General features: G+C 47.0%; 1 protein-coding gene across 1 annotated transcript in view; it reads left to right on the forward strand.

Annotated features, from left to right (window-relative positions):
- The first annotated feature begins 4843 nt into the window (after positions 1-4843).
- MAP4K5 (mitogen-activated protein kinase kinase kinase kinase 5) overlaps positions 4844-17984 on the forward strand; it is a 70097-nt gene continuing 56956 nt past the window's right edge. The window contains exon 1 of the mRNA XM_075711993.1: positions 4844-4951. Within this exon, the coding sequence (XP_075568108.1) occupies positions 4844-4951 (108 nt within the window). The remainder of the gene's footprint in view (positions 4952-17984) is intronic.

Raw genomic sequence — 17984 nt, forward strand, 5'->3', positions numbered from 1 at the left:
CTCCCTTAGTGACTTTTCTCTCTTCCCAGAGCATCTCGGCAACAACCCCTGGAGAGATCCTCAGTCTATGGGATCCTTGGTCTTGAGCAAGTACGTTCCCACGCTGGACATAAGAAGCATCTAGCAGGCCTGGATGCCGTCTCCTCCTTCTTCTCTTGCCCAGAGCTACTCCCTTGGCTGTGTACCTCGCATCCGTCTTGCCAAGACCTCACCCTCTCTCTGCTCTTGCGACAGAAATAGCATGTTGCCTTCAGAGCCCCCTTACCCAAGTTCTTTAGTTTTTTTCCAGGCATCTTTTGCACTTGTCATCATGTTGCTGACGGCAGCTGCCATCCCAGCTGCCCCAAAGGGCCATTCCAGCAGCGAGAGACCATTAAGGCCCCTGCAAAACCTGCCCTGTCCCTCTGACTCTGGGTCCCGCTAGCAGAGCTCAGCAGGCAGGTAAAGCGGCACTCGCAGCACCGACAGCTGCCGAGGTGACGCCGAGAAGCTTTAGCAGGTTCAGCATCCTGCCTGTCGCAGGCAGAATTGGATGCAGTGGCGGGAAGCTGCCCGCAGAGAGCCTGGAAATAGCTCCTCTGCAGGCTCCCCGCTCATGGCCGCAGGGAGACGGGGTGTAGCAACAGTGTGTGTTTCATCGGGGAGGAAAACCAGCCTGAAAAACCCAAACCACAAGCTTAGAAAGAAAAAAAAAAAAAAAAAGCTACATCTTGATTCACAGGGCAGATGCTGCAGCGTTTCTTGAGAGCGTACTCTGTCTCCTCAGCAACGAGGTTTGATGTGAAATACAGTGTATTATGGGAATCAATGAGCGGGAAAAGCTGCAGGCCCTCGAGTTGGTTCACGAGTCTTTGGCCTCGGCATTGCCATGCAGCCGATCCATTTTGTTATTCAAACGCACCACAAACATGAAGCAATCCCACAGAATAGTTTTGAATACCTTCCGTGTGAGATTGTTAAGACTGTGTGAAATTAAAGACATTTTAGCAGTCTGATAAAAACTAGGGCTGAAGTATTTTTCCTTCGTGCTGCTGTTACATAGCTCAGAGTTTCTTATTTGACAACGGACACGCATTCACACGCGTGACACGTTCCGCTGCTTTTAAACCCACCTCTATTTTATTGTTCAGTTAGAAATTTCTACAGTTTTGCATCTACTGTTACCCGATGAACTTCAATGTCTCATTAAAATAACATTGGCTGTTCTTCCTCTTAAGACTACAATGCAAACAGATCACATTCTCTAATCCTACGTAATGCCTTATGTAAAACCACTTAACATTCCTTTTAAGGCTGGGACCCATCCAGACGAAAGATGCTGCATAAAAGCACATTCCTTAACACGCTTGACCAGAAAAGCAACGTGGTCTAGGATGGAAAATACAGAGTGGGAATCGGTGTGTGTTCAAGAGTACATGCCTGGCAGCCGACAGCGTCGGGCCATGTCTTGCGCCGTACGCTTTGCAGAACTCATTTACCTCCATTTTCCTAATTGTAAAACGGCGACAGGAGCCCAGTCCCGGTGCTGCTGTTCTTTATGTACAATTTCCAGCAGCGCTTCCAGCAGGGACTGAGACCCAGCTGGGGAAAGCGGACTGAAACTCGGATCACGAGGCAAGCTCTAAGAGCTCCCTCTTCACCACTGGCAATATGGGACGGGAAACTACAGCTGGTGGGAAGTGAAAATGAACCCAGCAAGAACAAAATAGGGGTCAATACAGGAGCCTTTGCATTAAATTGCAGTCGTCGGGCGGCCCTTGGACCTGTAAGATGTTCTAGGAGGCCAAGTCTTAATGCACCATCTGCTACTGGAAAATGAAATGGCCTCTTTCCTGTGCTGTCATCTGATGGCTTGTCAGGAGCAGCAAACCAGTAGAGTGAAAAGCGGCGTTCAAACCCTCAGCTGAGGAAGAGAAAAGAAAAAAGGACGCAAACAGCTCAGTATCAGGAGCGCAGGAAGCTAATTTATGGGGGGGAGGGGTAATTGTTAAAAATCGCTTGAGGAAATACAGCTCCCTAAAGGGTAAATAGTTTCTTCTTTATTTGCTGGGTGTTCAGGAAAACTTAGGTATTTATGTTGGAGAGAACATACAGGATGTAGAAGGCTTTCAGAGTACAAGGGGAAATTAAATGCAAATCTCTAAGTTAGCAGTGCCGTGCTCCCCTGTCTCTCTGGAAGCAGGACAGTTTACCTTTTGGAGCCTGCTTCTGACACGCATCATTTCATATGAGCCCATAAATAAAAACCCCAATAAAATCGAATGCCACTATGAAATTCCCGAGAGCCTGCATATGTTGTCTTTGAGTTTAACCTAAAGCAGCACGCCGATCCTAATGAGTTACGGTACAGAGCCTCTGTTTTGAAGGAGACGCTTATGCCATCGGCACCGCTGTTTCGGGTACTTGCCCGTGGGATTTCTAAATGTGCTGGAGTAAGCTTAAAACCCAGACTCCATTTTAAACTGAGAATCAGTACCCAGCTACTTTGTCGATAGGCTATATTGGACCTGCACGGGCTGCCTGACTGCCAGAGAGGCAGAATTTGTTCTTAAATAACCAATCCAGAGTCCTGAACACCAAAGAGACGCGTACATCTGGCATCCATTTAATTTTTTTCTACCTAACTTTCACAAATGTATTTCCTGCGTTGAGTTATGTGGTATTTTTTGCGCCTAGAAAATCACACCTCCTTTTAGGCCTTAATGATTTTACGTGCAGCAAATACTACTGCTAAGTCCCGTATCCCCACCTTTGGGTTTCTTAAATTGTTTAGCACCCATTTGAGAGGCCACAGGTGAGTTTTGCTCAGAATTTCCGCTGCCTTGCCGAAGATAATTGTTCTCCAAAGAGGGAAAGGCAGATGCAGAATACTTGCCATCTTGCAGTTTCACAGAAGCTTTTTTGACTTTAGGAGCCCCAGGAGGCAAGTCCCAGCAAGTCCCGGTTAATTCTCGTGCGACTGTCATTGCACTGGCTGCCCACAAAGCTAAATACTGTGGCGCTTGATTAGCCCACGAAAAGGATTACGTGATACGAATGCAAGGTTGCAATCCAGATTGCAAAGGATGAGACTCACTGACCCGGGAGTCCTACCCAGCCCGTGTCCCCATTCCCCCCAGCTGGTACATGCTCCTCTTCCTCCTCCTCCTCCTCCTCTCGCACCTCAGAGCCTCCCTGGGAGCGGGTCAGCCTCCGGCGCTCAGCTCGGAGCGGGGTTTTGCCATGGCAGCCGTGATAACCCCTACCGGGACGTACTCAAAGGAACAGCTCTGGTGTCAGAGATGGAAAGCTCAACCTGGTGTTTAGCAGGAGCATGCGTATGGATATAAATATACCCAATACCGATGTGGTGTGGGCGAGTTGGGGGCTTTCCTCCTACCTCAGACCAAGGGGCACAGGCCAAGAGCCGGGCCTGCCCCTGTACTTGTCTCTCCGCAGCAAAGACGTGGAGCTGCTGGAGCGGGGCCAGAGGAGGCCCCAAAAATGATCCGAGGGCTGGAGCCCCTCTGCTGCGGGGCCAGGCTGGGGGAGCTGGGGGTGCTCAGCCTGGAGAGGAGGGGGCTGCGGGGAGACCTGAGTGCGGCCTGGCAGTGCTGAGAGGGGCTGCAGGAAGGGGGGGGGGGGGGGGGGCAAGCTTTTTAGCAAGGCCTGTTGTGACAGGACAAGGAGTAATGGATTTAAACTAAAGAATAGATTTAGACTGGATATAAGGAAGAAATGTTTTACGCTGAGGGTGGTGAAGCACTGGCACAGCTTGCCCAGAGAGGCGGTCGATGCCCCATCCCTGGAAACATTCCCGGCCAGGTTGGACGGGGCTCTGAGCACCCTGGGCTGGTTGGAGATGTCCCTGCTCGCTGCAGGGGGTGGGACAAAATGGCCTTTAAAGGTCCCTTCCCGCCCAAACCGTTCCACGATTCCACGAGCTCTGTGAGCTGGCAGCCCCGGGCTCGGCCCTGCTGGGCACCCCAGGGCAGGCAGCGGGGCTGGGGGCCGCCCTGCACCCCCGGCCCTGCCTCTACCGGCCGCGGAGCCGCCCCGCGCCTCCAACCCGCCGGGCAGCGCGGCCTTGGGGCCCGAGCTGGGCCGCCGCCGGCTGAGGGCCGCCGGGAGGGCGGCGGGCAGGCCGCCGGCAGCAGCCACCCCGCCACAGGTTGTGCGAACGCCGAGGGGCGGCCCGGAGAGGAAGGCGGGCGGGCAGAAGGGAAGGGCCGGGCCGGGCCCTCGGCCGCGCCGTGGCGCTGCGGCGTCGCGGAGGCCGCTGCCGCCCCGTCCCGACCCGACCCGTCCCGGCTCGGCCGGGCGGTGCGTGCGTGGGGGCCGGGGCCGCGGCGGGCAGCGGGGCCGCGGCCGGGGAGGAGCGCGGGGCCGCGGCGGGAGGAGGAGGAGGCGGCGGCGGCGGCGGCGCTCCCTCTCCGGCGGGACAAAGGGCTGTGGGCGCGCAGGTAGGAGCCGGCCCGGCCTTGCTGCGGGCCTGGCTGCGGGCGGGCTGGCGGCTGCCCGGGCCGCGGCGCCTCCTCAGCGCCGGCGGGACGGGACCTCCCTCCTCTCCCTTCCTCTTTCCCTCCCCACAGCGGTTGCTGCCCCCCCCGCTTCGGCGGTGCCCCGGGGAGCCCCGGCAGCCGCCCGCGGGCTGCGGAGGGCGCTGCCCCCGCCGCCCTCGCCTTTGTCTGGGCGGCCGCGGCCCAGAGCCCGCCCCGGGAGCCCCCCCCCCTCAGCAGGCGCTTTCCGCCGCAGGAGCCATGGGCCGGCTGCCGCGCTAGGAGCATTCCCGGGCCGGAGGGGCGAGGAGGAAAAGCGGCCGCTGCTCCCCGTGCCCCGGGAAGCGGCTGCGCCCGGGCTGGAGATGGAGCCGGCGGCGCGGCCGAGCGGGGATATCCTGAGGCGGAACCCGCAGCAGGACTACGAGCTGATCCAGCGGGTGGGCAGCGGCACCTACGGCGATGTCTACAAGGTGAGCGGCGTGGGGGGACCGCGCCGGGCTCCGGGCTCCGCTCCGGGGGTTCCCCGCACGGCCTGGCCGGGCTGAGGGCGGCAAGGGACCGGCCGGGACGGAGCGGCTCCTGAAGAGCCTCTGGACTCGGGGCAGCTCTGACAAAGCCGGAGGTTTCCCTCCCCGTCTAACGCTTTTCTTGAAAAGGATTGACTTCTGCTTGCAGCGCTGGAGAAGGGTCCGTCTCACCGGTCCCCTCGCTGATTTCTTTAGAGGCTTGGTGAATATTGCGGGCGATACTTTCCACGCTACTGCCAAAGAAGATAGAGGATGTCTGTGTGCTGTACCCGCTTCCAGAGCGGCATCGCTTAAAGCACCTGGTTAAAAGGCTGCGGGTTTATCCCCGAGGTTAATAATAGCATGCAAAAGGCAGAAGCAGATTAAAGCTCTTCAGAAGCTGGGACGGCGTTACAGCTCGCGGTAGAGTTAGCGCCGCAAATCCGGTAGATGCTCTTGAAACGGTGCGTACTGGTGCTCCCATGGCCAGAGCCCCAGCCGTGGGAAGCAGAAGCTGCAGGCATGGCCCGTTCCTCTCCGTGCGATACGAGAGGATACGATATCTCCCTCCCCGGGAGATACGAGCCCCTTCCCCAAACGTCAGGGATGCGCAGCGGCTTGAAGGGTTGGGTTGCGTATAAAGAAAGCCCTAAAGTTTTCGGCCCGTGTTTGGCAATCTGCGTTTTCAGCTGCATGGGGAGAGTGGCTGTGATGTTTTACTTTGTAATGCTGTCGAGTGTGTTTAAAATAGACCTGACACAACCAACCGTACAAGAAAAGGTGTGTTACTCTGCCACATGAAAGGCAGCCGTAATTGCTCGTGCTGGGGGAGGGCTCTTCGCTAATGTTCAAATTGAAGTTTTATAGATGGATCTTGTTCCCAGCACCCCTTTGAAATAGTTACTTATGGCCTCGGGGAGTTATTTTTGAAAGTTTTCATGGTGCATATTTACCTTCCTTTTTTCTTTTTTTTTTTTTTCCCCCCTGCTCCCGGAGTGCTGTGCGCAGATCAGTCAGCTTCTTTGCTGGGAAATCTAAAATCCTAAATCCTTTAAAAGGACATTTCAGGTTTCATAAATCTGAAACTCGGCATACCTTGAACTCGTTTGTTTGGGTATGCCTGCATAGTACAGGGCAGCATGGCGAGAAATAACTAGTTGTGTTGCAGAGAAGTACTTTTGTGTCATCTCTTTGCTCTTTGTGGAAAAAGAAATATTCTGCTTCTCATTATCCTGGTAATTAGTGGAGATTTGTGCTGACATGTCATACAGCTTCCGGTTCCGGAGCTGGTTTGAATGCATGGCTCTGCTCTGTGCCATGTAAACATATCCCCTTTGAAAAAAAAAAAAACCCAACAAAAAAAAACCCAACCCACAACCCTCCCCCCCCCCATTCTTTGGGTTATGAAAAATGTGCCTTCTGTTCCTGAAACAGATCCAGATAGGAATAAACCCAAACCTTCTCTTAGTGCAACCTGGCAAATTTAAATCAAAGGCTTTGGCAGTCTTTTTAGACGTTGTTATGAGTCTAAAACAAGTATAAAGTTAATGAGTTTGAAGTAGTTCGAGAGCCTGCATTTGTTTCTAGGTCATTGGTTTGCTCTTTGTTTTTATAAAGCCCTGCAACAGGGAGGAACTGTATCAAGGGAATACTGAATTGGATGGCACTGCAAAGCAAACATTTTTTAAAGTCCTTGATGTTATGTTAATTTTAAAAGTAACTAAGGTAATTTTTTTTCCTTGAAAGGACTTAATGTATAAACGTTTTGCTTTTATTTTTCTTAGTCCGCGGTAAGTCTCTTCTTAGCACAGATGGCACATCTTGTGCTTGCTGAGGGCTGTCAGTAGTGTTTATAAAATGCATTTCTTAGTGAATATCTGATGGTTGTTGTGTTGCAGAGCTTGGGCAAGGTTTGCTAGAGAGCGCTCTTAAATTAAGACGGAATTTTCCTCTCACCTCTTCAAGTGGTTTCTCTGCTCCATCGCTAGTAATGAGTCACCAGCGTCTCCAGCACAGTTGTTTTTAGGATGTCTAAATGAGACAGCTTTTCTGATTGTGGGAGATCTGCCTCTTCCTCAGATGCTTTTTGGTGCTGGTGGTTCATGCCTCAAATTCTTCTTGGGGCATTTGGTAGCTTTTAGAGTAATTAGTTCTTTTTTGGATGTTGAAGGCGGACGTTAGGCAAATATTTGTGTTCACTGTTAGGTTACAGAAGAATATTTAAGGCCTTTCTAAAAATCTCCTACCCACTTTGCTTTTCATTGCTACTATGGAAGCTTAAAACTGAAATGTGCTTTCTTAGTGTTTGTGGGTTTTTTTTCTGTTCTCTGTCACATGGCACACAATGGTTGATTGTGGGGTTGCTTATTAGTACTGGATTGTCGATGTTGTTTTAATATTCCCCCCCCCCCCCCCCAAAATGCATTTCAGGGTGGGGGAGAAACCATCTGTAAATAAACTATTTTCTTATGTATACGCAGCATGTGTAAGTAGATCCCAGTTTGGGTCTGCCAGCCTTGGAAGTACGCTTTCCATTACAATCCTAACGCGTTAGTTGTCTCATCCGTGTTGGGAAAGCTTTTATTTCTTTTTAACAGAGGATATTGCTGTTAAGCCAATTCTAATCCATTGGAATAATTTATGTCTCATAGCATTGTATCAGGCTATCTTAAATTGCTGACTTCTGAAAGAGGCTGTAATAACGAAGATTGGGTGCTCGCTGGAACTTAATAATACGCTGACAGTATTTTTTTTTTTGTCCCCACTCTCTGTCAAATGGTTAGCATCCTCAGCATCGTATCCCTTAACACTGCAAAGGCGAGGTCTAGAAGATTGAGGTTTTAACTTGGCTTTCCTGGCAAGATTTCCGTTTGCCCTCCTGGGTCATATACATGAAAGTCTCAAAGCGGTATTTAAAAATGATGTAAGTTTGTTTGTGTATCTGCACGGTCGTGCTGAAACAGGCTTTGTGCATGTGTGGTTAATGCAGAAACATCCAGTTGACCAATGTCTTAGGGCAGAAAATTAAAAAAGCCGCTAGAAACTGTAAATGGAATTTAATCTCCAGTGCTAGGAAGTGGTCCATTGGATCCTATCCCAGGCAAGCTCCCATAGTGTGTGTGGTTAGATCCCAGGTCTTGATGAGTTTTCATGGGTGCCAACGTGACCTGTTGGTGAACCTGCAGCTTTTCAGTAGGGCCTTGTAGTCTAATTTGTATAAGGCCAGTTTTGGTAACAAGTTCACATTATCAGCTCTATAAGCATGGGTTTCTGCAGTCCATGGTATTTTCTGGAAGTACTTGGAATAGCGTAAGACTGGCCTGTTTTGGTTAGCTTGTGGGATTCGGTTGCATCAGAACATCAGGTCATTTGGTTATATGGACCTGTAGATGTTGGTGTCCTGAAGGGACTTAGAAAACAAGCGCTGTATTAGGGCGATAATTTACTTTAGCTGTATCTTACTGGGATTTCCTGCATGGAGTTTTTATTTGCCTATTTATTAATGACTCGGAATAGGTTTGGTGGAGAGATTTAGGGGAAAGAATACCCTGTGTTGTGGTGAGAGATGCGGGGTCACCACCCCTTGCGCATAGAAAGGAATTTAAAGTCTTGGACATGTGTGAGCGCCTTCGCCGTCAGCCTGTTGACTTTGCTGGGGAGCAAAAGGCTTCCACTCGCTACTGCCTCCTCTATCTCCTCCTCCCTCAACTACACAGGGCTTGGCTTTTTGTGGTTTTTAATGCAAGTGCCCCAAACGGAGTTTTAACTAATCTTTGATTTTGGAGAAGAGGAACAAAAGGATGGTTTATGTAGACTGTCTTTTTGAATGCTCTTGTTTGGCAGCTGAGCTGAAAGATGGTGTATGTGCTCAGCCCAGCACCCTCTGCGGGCTGCTTTTGCGGGATGAATGGCTGGATGTCTGTCCTCACCGAGAGGCGATGATCAAATGTGATCTTGTGCGGCAATTCTGAAGCTGTCTTGTTTTGGTTTTTCCAAGCAGGATTGTGAACAGCGCTACAGTAGCTTTCTTTAAAAGGAAGGGGGAGAGAAATGTACCAAATCAATAGCAAAAACTGTCTGTAAACAAGAGATGCATTTTTATTAAATATAATGGAAATTTCATTCCTTCTTGAGTCACCTGCTCGGTCTCTCTTACTCTCTTGGGATTTTTTTTTTTTGTTGTTTTTTAATCTCTTGCACCAGGTAAAGGCATTAACTTAGAAGAAACCTGTAGTGGTTTGCCACTGCTCACTGCTGCAGGAAAATAGTGAGCAATGAAATTGGATCGTGGCAGACAGAGACTCTTTTGCTCAAATACGGTTTAAAAAAAATTTTTTTTTTAAAGGTTACTATAAAAGTGGGACTCTGTCCAGTTTGAGTCAGGTTTCAGCCCTGCTTGTGTGGTCAGTGCCTTATTCTCAGAGTTCTGGGGTATAATTCCTGGTGCAGTCAAAGGCTGTTGAGAACCTGTATTTGATATTTTGAAAATAATTCTTAATGTCAGTCTAATTTCACGGGTCATGAGAATTTACCGTTAAAGCGTTCTACTCCTCAAAGTCAACAGGTTAAGAATGGAGTATTAAGGCTTTGTTTTAATACCAGAGTACAGCTATGGCTATGATAGTTTTTAATCACACACTCCTAACTCTATACGAATATGTTTTGGCAGCTGCAGACCGATTGGATTGACCATCCCTGATTCAGCACTTCTGTCCCTGGTGAATATACATTGCTTACACATATAAATTGCCATAAAACATCTGTCACATTGGGGGATTCCACTCTTCCTCTCCAGATCAAAGCCTTCTGGTTAGCAGTGTTTGCTGTAGCCATGCCTGAACTCTGTGCACTCTTGTTTTTCTATACGAAGGGTGTTTAGAATGGCATTGAACCAGCACTGTTAAGTTTCTTCTTGTTGCTGTGGAGTTTCTCTTCTGGGAAATTGCACGCTTTTCTTTTAGGATGCAGTCAGTAGGATATATATATATATTGCTGAGAACTAAGATGCTCAGTGGCTTATTGACACCCTCTGTTAGGATATTCAGGAGTTAAGGGGGAAGCCCTTGCTTTTCCATTTGTAATCTTTGTAAGTTTTTTTTTTTTTTTCTTCTTAAGCATTTGGTCTTTGTTGTGGAACATTCAAAGTTGTTTGGCTTTAAATATTACCTCCTGTTGCTCATGTTTTCTGTTAGTGGCAGGTTATGTGGTGGGAATAGAGTGTTTCTCCCTATGCCTATTTCTCCCCATCTCTTACATTCAAAAGCAGGTAGTCTCCGGAATCTTAAAAATAAGGTCTGATTTCTTTTCCAGCCCTTTTGAAGAGAGTTGTCCTCCTGGGGTAGGTCCTCAGAGGAGCCAAAGAGTGATAGCAACTTTTCAGTGTGGTGCCATCAACTAGTACCAGGGCTGTACCCAGCATCTCTTAAGCCAAGGAGGAACCGAGAGTCTGTTCTGTTGAGTTTAATGTCCTGTTGGTACCAGCCTTGTCTCTGGTGTAGTCTTCAGTGTCAATATTACTGTCTAGTACTCATCCTTCAGGAGACATTCTGCTGGGTAGATGATTTTGTTACTCCTCGTTTATTCATTGTATGACCAGTGAGGGAGGCTGAGGCATCCTGCAGGCTTGCACAGGAAGGGGTTAACCAGAGCGTGTTCTTTTGTTGCCTGTGTGTTGCACACAGTTTTGGAGACCAGTCTTGAACAGGAGAGGTGCTTTACATGATCTGTGCCTTTTCTGCCTTCCACCCCAGAGCTCCATTTCAATGCGAGATAGCCATTCAGAGGAAGCGAGTAGTACATACTTGAAACACACACACTACCCACCCTGCCAACAGCAGAGGAAATCTCTGAGAAGGAAGAACAGATCAAAGATCAGAACATTTACATACCAGTATCTACTTCATCTTTGTCTCCAGAAGATGCAGTGGTCATTTGCATCGCCAACACATTTGGGTAACTTTGAATGCGTCCAAGATTTATAGCATGAAGTGTCTGAGTGATTCCCAGTTCCATCAGCGGAGGTGCGTGGTAGAAGTACGCAGATCATCCATGTCTGAGAGAATAGCTCTTCCTGTTAGCAAGGCCATAACAGAGTTTGCCAGCATATTTCGCTGACACCAGCAACTGTCCATCCGCTCTGCAGCTGGAAAAACAAATATGCTTGCTACCTTTATTTGTGTTTGGCACCTGGCTTCTTGGTTATGGCTGTGCATGAAAAGAAGAGGCAGCATCATAGAATCATAGAATCGTTTAGGTTGGAAAAGACCTTTAAGATCATCCAGTCCAACCATTAGCCTAACACTGCCAAGTCCACCACTAAACCAATTAAGGGGAGAGTAGCAATTTCATGTTTCCTGGCTTGGTGGCTGGATTATTTTTTTAATGAAAGTAAAAATTAGGAATCATTAAGGTTGGAAAGGAGCTCTAAGATCATCAACCCAGCACCACCATGCCCACTAAACCATGTCCCAAAGTGCCACGTCTGCCCATTTTTTGAACCCCTCCAGGGATGGGGACCCCACCACCTCTCTGGGCAGCCTGTTCCAATGCTTGACCCAACCCAGCCCAAGGTGATTCTCTTTGAGAACAATGCGAAATGGGTAGGTCTTCATATTCATAAAGTTGTTCATCAACTCAAGGCAACCTCAATGCCTTGCATTTTAGGTTGTCAAAACTTTCTCATGCTTTGCCATTTTGTTAGATCTCAGATTTTATATTTCTTCAAGAAGTTAGAATAGTTCTTTCCCAATTTCTGAAGGATTCCTAGCAATAAGAGCACTCAGCAAGGTTTGGTGGACACAGCAGCCTTTGATTTGTGGTTTATGGCAATTTTGGCGGTCCTGAGTGCATTCTGGGATTCCCATAAAAACTCAATGAGAGGGGCAGGGTATTTTGTTCAAGATTTTGCATTTGTGATCTATAAAACCAGGTGCTACCTTGCTTTTAATGGGAGTAGGTAAGTAAGGCAGACCTGACACTGACAGTAATTGAAAAATAGCAAAAGACAATTTATTCCGCCTGGCTTTCCCTGAATCTCCTTGCAGAGCGTACCTATGGAAGGGGAATTGCAGAACATCATTTATCTGAACTTCCCATTTGGCCTCGCCAAGTAGAGTAATCTTTCTGACAGGTTGACTCAATCTGTCTAATTATAGTGAAGGGGTTTCTATATTATGTACCACCACGTTTTTTCTCCAAGCTGTGGTTTGCTAGACTGGAGAGCATCTTTACACAGGCAGCACCATATAGCAGTGTTTATTGTGCATCTCCCACCCCCTTTCCCATGTATCGTTTCGGGAATCTGTTCAAGAGTGGCTTCTCTGAAAAGTTGGAGTCCCTTCTGTTTGTCAAAATAGCAGAGCAGCTCCACTGAGGGTGAAACACATTTTAACTCCGTTCCCAACCTAACCAGCTCTACGAAATCAGTATCTTGGTCTGCTGGATAATTTTGAGACCCAGACGGGCCTGCTCATGCGTTCCCCCGCAGCTGGCCCACAGGAAATATCTCCATCACGTAGAGGTCTGAGCTGTGGGGAGCTCCTCATGTACAGACACTGGATAAACTGCTCTTCCTAGATTGTTTAGGACAAAATTTCAGTGTTTGGTACAGAGAGGTTTCTATTCTGCTCTTCAGCTTTCTAAATGCCTTCACCCAAGCATTAGACTAATTCATTTTATCCAGCATGGTGGACAGCGTCTGCAAGGACCTTCTCAGCCGCTCAAAGAGCCAAAGCTTACCTTCTCCTGTGGCGGATGGAAAACGCCATGCCGAGAAGCCGCAGCTTCACTGTGTCTCTGGAGCTCTCGCGCTCTCTTGGTGCAAAGAGCGCACGGGAGGGTGAGCAAAGGAATTGCTTCCTGGCTTCTCCTTCAGCCGGGACTGGAGGTCAGGGGCAAATTGTTTTTGTGGGTGGTGTTTCCATCCTGCCCCTGTCACATCCCAAGGAGAGGGATTCAAGAGGGGACTTGCTTATATGGAAACATTAGGAAGGTGGGTGGGGGAAAGGGCTAACATCTCTGAGTCAGTGACCACTAACAGAGCCGTCGGACACAGGACAGCATGTTCCTCTCTGCTGTGTCAAGAGGTACTCGAATTATGGGACTAGTGCATTTAGCATCACAGATCTCACGAAGTTTCTCATTTTTGAGACTGCAGGACCCTAAGATATCGTAGAATCATAGAATCGTTTAGGTTGGAAAAGATGTTGAAGATCATCCAGTCCAACCATTAACCTAACACTGCCAAGTCCACCACTAAACCAATTAAGAGGAGAGTAGCAATTTCATGTTTCCTGGCTTGGTGGCTGGATTATTTTTTAATGACAGTAAAACTAGGAATCATTAAGATTGGAAAGGACCTCTAAGATCATCAGTCCAACCATCAATCCAACACCCCCATGCCCACTAAACCATGTCCCCAAGTGCCACCTCTGCCCATTTGTTGAACCCCTCCAGGGATGGGGACCCCACCACCTCTCTGGGCAGCCTGGTCCAATGCTTGACCACCCTTTCCGTGAAGAAATTCCTCCTAATATCCAACCTAAACCTCCCCTGATGCACCTTGAGGCCATTTCCTCTCATCCTCTCGCTTGTCACTTGGGAGAAGAGCCCGACCCCCCCTCCCTGCCCCCTCCTGCCAGGAGCTGCAGAGAGCGATGAGGTCTCCCCTCAGCCTCCTCTTCTCCAGGCTGAACACCCCCAGCTCCCTCAGCCGCTCCCCACCAGCCCTGTGCTCCAGACCCTGCCCCAGCTCCGCTGCCCTTCTCTGGACACGCCCCAGCACCCCAATGTCCTTCTTGTGCTGAGGGGCCCAAAACTGGACACAGCATTCCAGGTGCGGCCTCCCCAGTGCCCAGTACAGCACTGGTTTTATGGTTTAGAGCATAAAGTTTAGAGCAGGTGCCGGTCAGTACATCAAGAGCAGGCAGTAAAAAAATCTGGAATTTGTTGCAACAGAGGGAGAATAAGAAGTGCCAAGGCTTTTGTTCCAAAGCCTTAGCCTCTTCCAGTACTTTTCCCTAGTCTGTTATTCTGCGTGTTGCTATATGTGTTTCTGCTGACTTCTCTGCTCCTGAGATAGTAAAATGGTCATGCAAGATGCAGTCAGGGATATCCCTCAGAGCTTTGAGCTGACCTGCAATCCTGGTGGCCGGAACGGCTGCATTTACTGAACTGATCCATCAAAATGGCATCTTTAATGCCATGTCTGATATTTTGGCATGTTGCAATTACGCTTCTCCCAAGTCTATTTCTGTGTCTTCTGCATGAATATAGCATATAGAAGGTTCATGTTTTCATAGAGATGAGGAAGATTTGGCTGGATGTTTCCACAAAGCTGAACAAAATGTATTTTCAGGTTAGTGTGAACAGCCGGACTTGTAGCCTGTTGAAATGTGAATTTTGAGACATTCCAGAAAGGCAGGTGCTGTTTATCTTCAGAGAGTGAAGAGGTCATTGCAGGGGACTCGGTTGACTTATTGGTAAGAAATTGTTCTTGAACTTTCTTTGTGTAGCTCTTTCCTGTGCAGCATTAAAGGCATTGTATCGTTTCTTCTTGCATTTAATGTGATGGTCCACCCCAAGAAGCTGGCTCCTTGTTCTGCTCTCAGCTGTGTGTATGGCTGTTTGCTGATCATTGCTACTGAGGCAATATAGAATTGCGTTGCATTTGCCTTAACTTGCTGTTTAATGTACAGGCACGCAAAGTAATAGTTGAATTATAATCGTTAGGCTCCTAAAGATGTTTGGGAAATTTAGTCATTAATCTTAAGGGAAGATAAGTGGTAAAGATTCTTGCACAGGCACGGAAATGTAAACACGGTAGGTAGAAAGAATAAAGGTGCGGCCATACCATCTTTTATGAATGTACTTTGTCTTGATAAAGAATTAAAACTTGACAGGAGGCAGTGCCTGATGAGTGTTCATTGCTCTCCAGTGATTAACACCTTCAGGTATTTGTGTTGTATTTATGAGGGGGTTGAGAACAGCAGCAGCTGAAATTTTTCTTTTGATGCACTTGGTCTACAGTGGGGTAAGGGAAAATATTTGATCTATCACTTGGCAGGTATTCACAGTTGTATTGTCTGTCAGAGGGGGGTTGTAATTTAAATATTCTGATAGATTCTCTTAAACAGCTCAGATCCCTTTTCATTTAACACTGGTTTTGTGGAAGAAGCGTTGCCATTTTGCATGCCCCCTGCCTTAAGAGGACGATTTCCATTGCAGGGGCGAGGATAACGATACGTTACGTGGCGGGAGGCAACTGAACTAGGCTCGGCTGCGTGGGCATGGCTTTGGTAGCGTTAGCAGCTCACGAGGGGTGAGGGTTTCTGAGGCTGGATGGAGTGTATCTGCATAGTCAAATACCTTCAGCAGGTATTTAGGAGGGGTCTGGGTCAGCAATGGGACAGGATAAGCAGTTCCTGATAATGCTGTTTCGTTTTGTCAGGCATGTCTGCATTTAAATTTAAAGTACTGTTTGAGTTCTAATCATCTGCTTCTTGGTTAATTGTGAAGAGGCATGACTAACGTTTTGATTGACATATAGTGCCTTTAAAACTTTGCCAAACGGCTCCTGTCTAGAGAGTCTGTTTTTAAATTAGGCTCACAATATCAAAACCAGGGACAAAGGGAGTTACGAGGATGGGTAGGGAGATCTTGAGAATGTTCTGTGATCTGCCATCGCTTCAGCAGTCACGGCTGACCGCCAGTTGAGGGTACATGAACATAAATTTTCCCTTTTTTCTCATTCTGTGGGTCTTGAGGTTTGTCTAAATCCTGCACTAGGATGTTCCTGAGTACAGACTGGCTGTGCTGACTTGAGCAGCAAAGTTAGCTTGTGTAGGGGTGGAATTTGAGAGGAGGAGGAGGAGGACAGGCAGGCAGAGAGGAACAAGGCAACATGGAAGATGTTCTCTAGTATATTAAAATTGAAAAGAAAAAAAAGTATTTATTTAAAATTCCAGTTAAATCATCAGGCCTAATTTACTATAATATTATAATTTCTGTAGCATGTATATTATTCAAGCAGCATGGGTTTGGTCCATGTTTTAAAGAAAGTTGAACCAGTAAAGTGAGGAAGTCAGTGGCCAAGTGCTTGAAAGCAGGCTACTGAAGTGAAACCGGTGTTTGACATCTGTAGATTAACTTGTAGAAAAAAATTTGTTTCTTCTTTTCAAGTTACATCATTTAAATGAGTGGATCAGTCAAAATTGAGAAAACAATTTAAAAAAATCAAAATACTTTCTTTTCTCTCCTCCATTCTGGCTAAAAATAAGGTGTGAGAGGATAAGATATCTGTAAAATCGTGAAAGATGTCATCTGTAATGAAATGGCAGCATATTTCCTCTCTTTACTTAATCAGCATAAGTGCAAAACATACTTTATGCTTAACCTTTCTCGTGTATCTAGCACATTTAAAAGTTCTAATTTTCCTCATTAAAAACCTTACTGAAATGTCATTTCTGTTTATTTCAACAGAATTCCAGGCTGTGATTTTGAATTGCCTACTGAATTAGAAATATTACTGATCACTATTTCAATATCATAAGACACAAAATTAAGATTGTAAATAAATGTTGGGTTTCATTCTAGTAGAAACAGCTGAACAGCGGTACCGTCCCAGTAGTCAGAAAGAAGCAGGCACACTGTAGTATGTATACACGTGTACACAAATGAAATCGAGAGGAAATCGTTGTCTTACCCATCTTCCACCCCAAGAATGTGACGATCGATATAGTACAGGTGCAAACCAAAGCTTAATCTTAGGCACAAATTTCAATATTGACTCAACACGATGAGAAGAAGAATCTCACTACTCTTATTTTAAACTAATTTTCTTGTAACGTCTTTGATTTACACAGCTGCTTTTTTAGTCATTCTTTCTATCCTGGTCGCTGGTTTATTTAACAATAACAACAACAATGAACAAAACACCCAGACCTGTTTTCTCCATGAAGGCGACTTTATGGTTTGTTCCTTTTAGTTTTGTAACTCTTAGTTCATCTCTGAGGAATTGAAATTTAAGGAGGCAATTACTGAACAGCTTTGTTGAAGTCAAATTTTTCTACTTCAATCTACATTTTTCACCTGCACCTCTAGATTCTCTCACATAAATTACAATAAGGAAAAGGAGTTGATCTAGACTTGCACCCTGTGTTTGAAAGGCTTGGTACTGCAGAAGAGCCTGTGGGTGACATGAAAAGCTGGAGGGGTTCGCCCGAACACTCTGTAGTTAAAAATGAGCTTGCACACACGGCCCCGTTACAGCGTGAAGTACTGCAATTCTAGGCAAAATAGCTTCAATAAAACTAACAAAACCCCCAGCAAAATGCATGCACTTGGATATTTTCTTCTGACTAATCTGAAAGTATGTCCAAAAGTATTTCTTATGTTTTAGGAAGTTACGTGCAGATAGCAATGGTGTAAGAGTTGCAATCTCTGACTTGCAGTTTCTTCTCCTCTTTAGAATGCCAGCAGCGGTTCCTCCGTTCTGCCTTTCTGAAGGGACGCATCTTATTGTGTGGTAGCTCACGGTTACAAAGCAAAGCAGTAAAAAAATTTCTTTTTCTTTGGTGTCAAAAAAGTAAAATGATGGTCTTAAAATTCTTTAATGCAACACAAATTGCTTAATTTAAAAAAAAAAAAAAGGAAGCCATTGCCTTTTCCTTCAGAAACTTCTTTTTCCTCCCTGCCTAGAAAGCCAGATTCCTTCTTGTGAAGGGAAAGCGCGGTCCAGCGCTTTGGACCCCAGCCATGGATTTCCCGTGTGACTATGACATATTGCGTAGTGCTTCTCTCCTTGTTATGTACAAACGATCGTCAAGTTCTTCATAGCTTCCCTGAAATAAAAAAAATGTTGGTGTCTACCATGTGAGTTGCTTACGCATGAAGCAGGGTTAGTAGTGCTGTCTTGACGTGGTAGGGATGTTAGGAGACCAAGTGCTGTGTCGGATAAACTCACTGATTTTTCTTTTCAGTAGAAAGAAGACACGTAGAT

The sequence above is a fragment of the Pelecanus crispus genome, chromosome 6 (assembly GCF_030463565.1).
Source record: "Pelecanus crispus isolate bPelCri1 chromosome 6, bPelCri1.pri, whole genome shotgun sequence".
In the NCBI taxonomy this organism is placed as follows: domain Eukaryota; kingdom Metazoa; phylum Chordata; class Aves; order Pelecaniformes; family Pelecanidae; genus Pelecanus; species Pelecanus crispus.